The 10,835-nt window shown below is 46.7% G+C and overlaps 1 protein-coding gene across 5 annotated transcripts in view; it reads right to left on the bottom strand.

Moving 5' to 3' along the window:
• ankrd12 (ankyrin repeat domain 12) overlaps positions 1–10,835 on the bottom strand; it is a 304,379-nt gene that overhangs the window by 36,808 nt on the left and 256,736 nt on the right. For all 5 annotated transcript variants that reach the window (XR_011596100.1, XM_070896030.1, XM_070896060.1 and 2 more), the window contains one exon: positions 4,898–5,051. Coding sequence is in view for 4 of the 5 variants with exons in the window: in XM_070896030.1 (XP_070752131.1) it covers positions 4,898–5,051 (154 nt within the window). In the remaining variant the exon portion in view is untranslated. The remainder of the gene's footprint in view (positions 1–4,897; positions 5,052–10,835) is intronic.

The raw sequence follows: 10,835 nt of genomic DNA, 5'->3' as shown, positions 1-10,835 counted from the left end.
ATGGAATCCCTTTGGATTGAGTTGACGATCAACAAGGCATCAGTCACACGACTGGAAGTACTATAGCGCAGTAGAGAGGAAATTGTGGAGTAACTTTGTAGCAATTGAGATATAACTGTAGATATTAATTATCCAAAATTATACTGGGATATGGAAAAAGTTTGTAGTGAGATAGGGGAGTTTTTAAAAAAACTGCAGTGTTTTCTCAGTCAATATGTTGAAACTCCAATGAGAAAGGATGTATTGGTTGCAATCTACCAAAACTCCCTGGATTCTGGAGAGATCCCAGCAGATTGGAAAACTGCAAATGTAACGCCCCTACATAAAAAAGGAGGCAGACAGAAAACAGGAAACCATAGACCAGTTAGCCCAACATCTGTTGTTGGGAAAATGCTGGAGTCCATTATTAAGGAAGTAGTAGCAGGACATTTGGAAAAGTATAATTTAGTCAAGCAGAGTCGGCATGGTTTTATGAAAGGGAAATCATGTTTGATAAATTTGCTGGAGTTCTTTGAGGATGTAACGAACAGGATGGATAAGGGGGAACCAGTGGATGTGGTGTATTTGGATTTCCAGAAGGCATTTGATAAGGTGTCACATAAAAGGTTACTGCACAAGATAAAAGTTCACAGGATTGGGGTAATATATTAGCATGGATAGAGGATTGGCTAACTAACAGAAAAGAGAGTCGGGATAAATGGGTCATTTTCCGGTTGGCAAACAGTAACTAGTGGGGTGCCACAGGGATCGGTGCTGGGGCCGCAACTATTTTCAATCAAGATTAATGATTTGGATGAAGGGACCAAGTGTAATGTAGCCAAGTTTGCTGATGATACAAATATGGGTAGGAAAGCAAATTGTGAGGAAGATACAAACAATCTGCAAACATAGAAACATAAAAAATAGGAGCAGTAGTAGGCCATTCAATATCATGGCTGATCCTCTATCTCAACACCATATTGCCGCTTTTTCTCCATACCTCTTGATGCCTTTTGTTTCTAGAAATCTATCCATCTTCCTCTTAAATATATTCAGTGACTTGGCCTCCACAGCCTTCTGTGGTATAGAATTCCACAGGTTCACCACCTTCTGAGTGAAAACATTTCTCCTCATCTCGGTCCTAAATTTCCTACCCCGTATCCTGAGACTGTGACCCCTTGTTCTAGACTTCCCAGCCAGTGGAAACATCCTCCCCACATCCAGTCTATCTAACCCAGTCAGAATTTTATACGTTTCAATGAGATCCCCTCTCATTCTTCTAAACTCTAGTAAATACAGGCCTAGTCAACCCAATCTCTCCTCAAAGGGATACAGACAGGCCAAGTGAGTGGGCAAAAAATTGGCAGATGGAGTATAATATGGGCAAGTGTGAGGTTATCTACTTTGGCAGAAAAAAATTAAAAAGCAAATTATAATTTAAATGGAGAAAAATTACAAAATGGTGCAGTACAGAGGGGTCCTTGTGCATGAAACACAGTAAGTTAGCATGCAAGTAATCAGGAAGGCAAAAGGAATGTTACATAGAAACACAGAAAATAGGTGCAGGAGTAGGCCATTCCGCCCTTCGAGCCTGCACCTCCATTCAATAAGATCATGGCTGATCACACCCCAGCACCTCCCCGCCACACCCCCAAGGACCACATCCAACTCCCTCCCGAACACATCCAATGAACTGGTATCAACAACTCTCCGCGGCAGGGAACCCCACAGGCCAACAACTCCCCGAGTGAAGAAGTCTCTCCCAATCCCAGCCCCAAACAGCCCATTGTTGGCCTTTATTGCAAGGAGGATGGAGTATAAAAGCAGAGAAGTCCTGCTACAACTGTACAGGGTATTGGTGAGGCCACACCTAGAGTACTGCGCACAGTTTTGGTCTCCTTATTTAAGGAGGGATATACTTGCATTGGAGGCAGTTCAGAGAAGGTTCACTCGGTTGATTCCTGAGATGAAGGGGTTGACTTATGAAGAAAGGTTGAGCAGGTTGGGCCTGTACTCATTGGAGTTCAGAAGAATCAAAGGTAATCTTATTGAGACATACAAGATAATGAGGGGGCTCGACAATGTGGATGCAGAGAGGATGTTTCCACTCATGAGAGAATCTAGAACTAGGGAGCATAGTTTTAGAATAAGGGGTAGCCCATTTAAAACTGAGATGAGGTGGTATTTCTTTTATCTCGTGCAGTAACCTTTTATGTGGCACCTTATCGAATGCCTTCTGGAAATCCAAATACACTACATCCACTGATTCCCCCTTATCGTTACATCCTCAAAGAACTCCAGCAAATTTGTCAAACATGATTGATTTCCCTTTCATAAAAGCATGCTGACTCTCCTTGACTGAATTATGCTTTTCCAAATGTCCTGCTACTACTTCCTTAATAATGGACTCCAACATTTTCCAAACGACAGATGTTGGGCTAACTTGGTCTATAGTTTCCTGTTTTCGGTCAGCCTCCATTTTTAAATAGGGGCGTTACATTTGCGGTTTTCTAATCCCTGGGATCTCTCCAGAATCTGGGGAATTTTGGTAGATTACAACCAATTCATCCACTATCTCTGCAGCCACTTCTTTTAAGATCCTAGGATGTAAGCCATCAGGTCCAGGGGATTTATCCGCCTTTAGTCCCATTATTTTACCAAGTACTACTACTTTAGTGATAGTGGCCCCAAGTTTCCACACGCAGCAAAACAGGCTCCCCTCCGAGCTGGGCGCCCGTTTTTCGCGCCGAAAACGGCGCCTGAAAAAAAACACGCTATTCTCGAGCGCTTTGCAGCTCGATATCTGCTTGGCGCGGCGCCCAGGGGGCGGAGCCTACCACTCACGCCGATTTTGTAAGTAGGAGGGGGCGGGTAACATTTAAATGAGTTTTTTTTAGTGCCGGCAACCATTGGAGCGTTCGCGCACGCGCAATGTGAAGGAAACATTGGCACTCGGCCACTTTTGTAGTTCTTTGTAGCTGTTCAATTTTTAACATTTTTTAATAAAACCACATTGCCCTTCCATGATCAGCACTGAGGCTTCTTGCAGCTTTCTCCCCCTGCCGTCGGTCGCGCCCGTCGGGAAACGGCTGCCTCAACATCTGAGGCTTCCTGCAGCCTTCTCCCTGCCTCCCCCCCGCTGCCGTCGGTCGGGCCCTCACTGCCTCCCCCCCGCTGCCGTCGGTCGGGCCCTCACTGCCTCCCCCCCGGTGCCGTTGGTCGGGCCCTCAATGCCTCCCCCCCCCCCGCTGCCGTCGGTCGGGCCCTCACTGCCTCCCCCCCGCTGCCGTCGGGAACGGCTGCCTCAACTTGTGAGGCTTCCTGCAGCCTTCTCCCTGCCTGAAAGGCCTGCCTGAAGCACTTTCACACAGGTAGGAACATGGTTTATTTAATCTTTTCTTTGCTTATAAATTTTTATTCAGGTTGGAATTATTTGTATATTGTAGGATTTATTGTAGAATGTAATGACTTCCCTTCCCGCCCCCACCCCCCCACCTCGTTCCGGACGCCTAATTTGCAACCTGCGCCTGATTTTTTAATGTGTAGACAAGGTTTTTTCAGGCCTACAAAAATCTTCACTTGCTCCATTCTAAGTTAGTTGGGAGTACGTTTTCACTGTGGAAATTTTCAAATCAGGCGTCAGTAGCCGGACACGCCCCCTTTTGAAAAAAAAATTCTGTTCAAAAGTGATACTGTTCTACCTGACTAGAACTGCAGAAAACTTAAATGTGGAGAATTCCGATTTCTAAGATACTCCGTTCTCCACCAGTTGCTCCTAAAAATCAGGAGCAAATCATGTGGAAACTTGGGGCCAGTGATTGTATTAAGTTTCTCCCTCCCTATAGCCCCTTGATTATCCACTATTGGGATGTTTTTAGTTTCTTATGTTCTACATTATCTGGCTCTGCATAATGATCACCTTAAAAGAGCAAATCATTTGGAAAGCAGTGATCCAAAAAATAATTCGGTTCAGTGTAAAAAGGAAAAAATGAGGACAAGGATAGCTGCAGGAAGAAAGCAAATTAAGGGAGATTAAAAAGTTATCTTTTCTGGACTGAATGGAAGGAAAATTGGTAAATAGAACCACAGATTAGCAACGGCAAATATTTAAATAGGAAATGGAAAGTGTATATGTTATGTACAGCCCGGTAATGAAAAGAGTACACATTAAAGAACAGGTTTCCATGGATGAAAAGATTGGGCTGGCTGTTAGTTAAAATATTTTCTGCCCCCTACAGCTCAAATTTTTTGCACCATAACTTGCTGGAAATGCAAACTGATAACAGCGTGGCCATGGCAATGGGGTTCTGGGGCCATAATGAAAGGCGGAACCAACAGTATATTTCTTTAACCAATGGGAGTTAAGGATTGAGAAAGAAACAAAGCAATGACAGAAGAGGGTAAATTAGAGGGGGTAAATTAGAGTGGGTGAATTAGAGTCAAATCAGGTACAGAAAGAGAAATAAAGAGAGGGAAAGAAAGATTGGATTGGGAGAGAGAGAGAGAGAGAGAGAGAGAGAGAGAAAAAGGCAGAAAGGAAAAGCAAATTTTAAATTGGACAATTATAGAATCTCTAACAATTGACTACATGCAGGAAGGAGACTGCAGTTTAAATTGTTCCCTTTTTGGGCCATAGAGGTTGATTGGCATTACATTAACGATGATTACGTTGCTAAAAAGGTAACTATACAAGTTCCAGGCCTAACTTTCTGCAGTAAGTTTAATGGTCAATTACCTGTCCCATTACCATCTCATTTTGCTTTGTACAATCATATTGTTTGTCATTTAATCACTCCTGCCTCCCACCCCATCACAGGTAGAAGTCACTTATTATGAATAAATAGATGTATACCATGCTCCTACAATGCCAAAACTGAACAGGGGTAGGATGTTCATTTTAAAAGATTCTCTCATTAACCTGTACAACTTTCATCATCCTCATCTTCAGAAAGAGGAAGCTCCCCTTTCAGCAGCTGCTCCATTTCGTCCGAATCAGCCACATCCACAGGCCGCTCTCCACGGTGATTCATCTGATATGCATCTCCACCATTGCGTAAAAGCAGTTTCACAATCTAGGGAGAAAGATATTAGGATAAAAATTAAAAATTGCTGTTCCTGCATACAAAGTCAATCAGCTTAGCAAAAATACGCTTTAAAGCAGTGTGATAATACCATAAAACTGAGCAAGCCGTCAATCTTGGGAGTGTTTTGGAGCAGAAGTTTGTGTTTAAAATGCATCATACTGATCACTTCTGAAAGAAAGATAGTGATCACTGTCGAGCCACATAACCTATATACTCCTGGAAGTTTTCTGATGCTTTCACAACAAAGTTCAAAAGTAATTAGCAACTTGTATGCAGACTGTGAAATGTTTCATCCTTTCACATTATGTTGATTGTCAGGAGATAGTGTGCTTTTTTCCCCCTCACTTCTTGGCATACTGTGCCCAAATATGAACGCGTTTCTTTGTACTTCCAAAATGGACACCAGGCTCCACCCTTTGTCTATGATTGGTCCCCTTGGAGGACAAGCCACACCCTGTAGTTTCACTGGAATGTGTAACTGGAACTGCCCATCCCAAGGTCTCACTGACTTTGCAAATTTTAATTCGATCCACTTTGACTTCCTGAAGCAACAGAGAACAGAGCTCCCCAGAAGACAGCAAGGGCCAGCCGAAGTGCCTTACCCCAGCCGAAGTGTATGCCTCCCCCAGCCGAAGTGCCTTACCCCAGCTGAAGTGTACGCCTCCCCCAGCCAAAGTGCCTTACCCCAGCGCAAGTGCATCTTCTACCCCACCATAGATGGGGCAGGCATTGTGTACGGATTGTTAACAGGTTTATTGAGAATGAGGAGAATAGTGAGTGTCGTGATTTCTGGATATCATCCACTCCAACGATGTCCCTTGCAGTGGGTTGCAAGGTGATCCGTCTTCCCAGAGTTCCCCCTCTCCCCTCCGATCTCTTCCCCCCCACCCCGCCTCTCTCTCCCCCCCCAATGCCTGCCACTCTCTCTCACTCACTCTCTTGCCCCTCTCCTCCCCACCCCGGCCCGCCACTCCCACCCTCCCCAGGCCCAGGCCCGCCACTCCCACCCTCCCCAGGCCCAGGGGGAGAAAGAGGGCCGGGGCCTGAGCAGGCGAAGAGAGTTGGAGCCTCAGGTCCTGCTTCTTGGCACCACGTGAATGGAATGATTCAAGCCGGGAAGGGGTGGAGCTTGCCGCATGTCTGTCAAAAAAAGTGCAGTATGGGTATGGGGGGGGGGGGGGGGGGTGGAGCTTGACAGACGCCTGTGTCAAAAAAAGTGCAGTAGAAATTGTTACATTGCCCAAATATTAAGTTATACAGGAGTACACAGTTGAGTAGAAGAGCAGTGAGTGCCTTTCATGTCACTATTGAGTAGAATAATGAACTGAATATACTCTGTCTTGTAAATGACAAAAAATGCTTTGTGCTAGGTGATGGACCTAATAAAGAGAAGAAAACATTCAACTTTTGCACCCACTTCCAAGTCAAATACAGTTGCAGCTAGTTGTGGAGTAGAGCTCCCTCTATATTGCTTATCAGTTAGAAAGACATGGATTTATCAAGGACAGTCAGCATGGATTTGTCAAGGGAAGGTCATGTCTGACTAACTTGATTGAATTTTTCGAGGAGGTAACCAGGAGGGTATATGGATATTAGCAAAACTTTTGATAAGGTCCCACATGGCAGAATGGTCACAAAAGTAATAGCCCATGGGATCCAGGACAAAGTGGCAAGTTGGATCCAAAATTGGCTCGGAGACAGAAAGCAAAGGGTAATGGTTGATGGGTGTTTTTGTGACTGGAAGGCTGTATCCAGTGGCGTTCTGCAGGGCTCAGTGCTGGGTCCCTTGCTTTTTGTGGTATATATCAATGACTTGGACAAATGTTAGGGATATGAATAAGAAGTTTGCAGATGACACTAAAATAAGCTGTGTGGTAGATAAAGAAGAAGAAAGCTGCAGGATGATTTCAATGTACTGGTCAGGTGGGCAGAACAGTGGCAAATGGCATTCAATCCGGATAAGTGTGAGATAATGCATTTGAGGAGGTCTAACAAGGCAAGGGAATACACATTAAATGGTATGACACTGATAAGTGTAGGTCCACAGATCCCTGAGGGTAGCAGACCAGGTAGATAAGGTGGTTAAGAAGCATATGGAATACTTGCCTTTATAAGTTGAGGCATGTATAAAACACTGGCTGCGGCTGGAGTACTGTGTGCAGTTCTGGTCACCACATTACAGGAAAGGTGTGATTGCATTGGAAAGGGTGCAGAGGAGATTTACAAGAATGTTGCCTGGACTGGAGAATTTTGGCTATGAGATCCTGGGTCTGTTTTCTTTGGAACAGAAGGGGTTAAGGGGAGACCTGATTAAGATGTATAAAATTATGAGGGGCCTGGGTAGAGTGGATAGGAAGGACGTGTTTCCCTTGGCAGAGGTGTCAACAACCAGGGGCGTAGATTTAAAGTAATTGGGGGAAGGTTTAGAGGAGATATGAGGGGATATGTCTTCACCCAGATGGTGGTGGGGGTCTGGAACTCACTGCCTGAAAGGGTGGTAGAGGCAGAAACCCTCACCACATTTAAAAGATGCTTGGATGTGCACTTGAAGTGCCATAACCTGCAGGGTTACAGACCAAGAGCTGGAAAGTGGGATTAGGCTGGATAGCTCTTGGTCGGCCAGCGTGGACACGATGGGCTGAAATGGCCTCCTTCCGTGCTGTAAATTTCTATGATTCTATGATATAATAAAACCGTACCCTCAGAATCGCAGCTTTATTTCAAACACCATTAGTCTTCTATAACTTCATTATTTCAAACATGGACGGATGCTTCACCATAGCAAGGGAAGGAATAATGCTCTTTGCTCACTAAAGTAGTATTGCTGAGATGGAGATTAAAGAACAAGCTATATGCCCATTTATAGTGTATGGTTAATGAGAAAGAGGGGAAAAAGAAAGAATAATTTAAATCCTTCCATTTAAGTACTCTCGCATCACATTTTTCAAAAAAGTAACGAATCGAGGGTGTAGTCTCAGACATCAAAAGAACAGCACTTTAGATGTCACACACTCAGAGCAAAGATCAGGATTGGCTGAAATAAATTGTATATATTGGACCAGAAATTGCAGTCGGAGGCTTCCTGCAAGTGGATACCTCCGACCTGCAAAAAAATCTACGCACTTAGCTGATGGTTCCGGAGGTTCGAACACTTGCACTCCTGGGGCTGCAGGCGTAGGCCTGTGTAGAGGCCCACATATCTCAGGGGCACATGCGGTTCGCAAGTGTCCCTGGGATCACGTGGGCTGGCCCAACTAATGAAAGGGGATCCCCATTCATATTGAGGGGTTTCCGTACGGAATTCCAATAAGTATGAACGGGAATACTCCCCAAAGCACATATACACTTAAAATACATTTCTTTTTTAAATCACATTTAAAATCAAAATGGCATTTAATATTTAAAACAAAAACAGATGGAACTTGGAAGGCAAAGATCTCACTCTGCTACCACCACCCAAGTTACAGTCTGACAATCCAATAATAAAGAAATGGAGAGTTCTATCTCATGTAGAGAAATTCCACGCATGCGAGAGAGATGCATCGTGAGAGTTAAGATCCTAATCCTGATCCTATGGAATTACAGTATGTATAGTGTACTGTGACAAACCAGGCAGAAAACTTACAACAAACTGCAAGGTGCAAAAAAAAAATGATGTATAGTGTATTACACAGGTTTAGCCACTAATCAAGAATTCTGAGCTAACATTGCTGTTTGATATAAGATTTGTGTGTCTCTGGAAGTGAACAATATTTGCACCTGGGCCAGAGGGAAATGCTGACTCAAACATTGCCAGCCAGAGACCATGGGGAATGACCACTTGTTCAAGTGCTGGTCACTGCAAACTCGACTACGGAGAAGAACCTACCTGGATAGTGTAAACAGCTAACAGCTTCAGTAAGGGTTACAAATCCACCGTGAACAGTAAAGGAGAAAAAATATCTGCTATAAATTATGGAAATAATGGAAAAATATTTGTCCTTATATCACAAGAAAATGCAACGTGGCATATAAAATGTTGAATTTTTTTAATGTAAAATACTGTAAATAAGAGGTTTGGGAGGAAAGAACAAAGTTACATGCATCTTAAGCAAGTTTTCTAATAGGATTATAAATAGCAGATCTGGAAGGCCTGTATCTATCAGCATCAGTAAGCTATGTAATAGTTTTACCTTCAGTCAGGCATTTGATGTGAAATAATTGGCTTGATTGCAGCAATGGGCTATAACATCTATAATACAAGTGCAGCGCCTAAAATCCAAAACCCTCGGGACCGAGGCCGCTCCGGATTCTGGGCTTTCGATTTGCTTTCTGATATCACAAATCCAGAAACACCCCAATCCAGGTTCGGGTATTTCCGGATTTTGGAATTCAGAAGTGGGGGGTGGGTGGGGCCTGCGGCGGTGGTCCCCGCCGAGGAGCTGTTCGGGCCACTGGCCCCACCGATGGGTTCGTCGGGTGGGTGGGCTGGCGACGAGGCCCTGAGGCAAGGGCAGTGGCAGCGAGGCAAGGGCAGCGGCAGCGAGGCCCGCTCTCACCTCCCCCCCCTTTCTCTCCCCCCCCCCTCACCCACGAGGTCGGCGGGTCTGGATTCTGGAACATTTTACAGATTCCGGCCGACCCTGCCACCGATCGTCCTGGATTCCGGATTCTCGATGCTGCACCTATAATAATCAGTTTTTGTCTGTCCTGGGGTTGGGGCGGGGGATGGAAGCATGTGGTCCGGACTGAGTGACAGTTGCACCTACCAATGGGTGATCAGGGCCCGCCCGGCCTGCCTCACGGGCAATCAGCAACGGTGTGAATTTTTAATGTGTGACTGACAGTTGGTCTGCTCCAATGAGGCGGCAGCAGTGGATGCGGCAGGGCCAATGATCGCGTGTACGGGGGGGGGCGCTTCGCCGGGCGTTGCTGTGGAGCCCAGAGGAGCGCATGGCGGGAGAGGAGGAGGGAGATGGGGGAGTGATGTGGAGAGGTGGGGGGGGGGTGGAGAGGTGGGGGGAGAGTGATGTGGAGAGGTGGGGGGTGGAGAGGTGGGGGGAGAGTGAGGTGGAGAGGTGGGGGGAGAGTGAGGTGGAGAGGTGGGGGGAGAGTGAGGTGGAGAGGTGGGGGGAGAGTGAGGTGGAGAGGTGGGGGGAGAGTGAGGTGGAGAGGTGGGGGGAGAGTGAGGTGGAGAGGTGGGGGGAGAGTGAGGTGGAGAGGTGGGGGAGAGTGAGGTGGAGAGGTGGGGGGAGAGTGAGGTGGAGAGGTGGGGGGAGAGTGAGGTGGAGAGGTGGGGGGAGAGTGAGGTGGAGAGGTGGGGGGAGAGTGAGGTGGAGAGGTGGGGGGAGAGTGAGGTGGAGAGGTGGGGGGAGAGTGAGGTGGAGAGGTGGGGGGAGAGTGAGGTGGAGAGGTGGGGGGAGAGTGAGGTGGAGAGGTGGGGGGAGAGTGAGGTGGAGAGGTGGGGGGAGAGTGAGGTGGAGAGGTGGGGGGAGAGTGAGGTGGAGGGAGAGTGAGGTGGAGGGAGAGTGAGGTGGAGAGGTGGGGGGAGAGTGAGGTGGAGAGGTGGGGGGAGAGTGAGGTGGAGAGGTGGGGGGAGAGTGAGGTGGAGAGGTGGGGGGAGAGTGAGGTGGAGAGGTGGGGGGAGAGTGAGGTGGAGAGGTGGGGGGAGAGTGAGGTGGAGAGGTGGGGGGAGAGTGAGGTGGAGAGGTGGGGGGAGAGTGAGGTGGAGGGAGAGTGAGGTGGGGGGAGAGTGAGGTGGAGAGGTGGGGGGAGTGAGGTGGAGAGGTGGGG

Source organism: Pristiophorus japonicus, chromosome 1 (genome assembly GCF_044704955.1).
Source record: "Pristiophorus japonicus isolate sPriJap1 chromosome 1, sPriJap1.hap1, whole genome shotgun sequence".
Classification (NCBI taxonomy): domain Eukaryota; kingdom Metazoa; phylum Chordata; class Chondrichthyes; family Pristiophoridae; genus Pristiophorus; species Pristiophorus japonicus.
The sequence above is the reverse complement of the archived record's forward strand: the minus strand, read 5'-3'. Positions and strand labels throughout refer to the sequence as shown.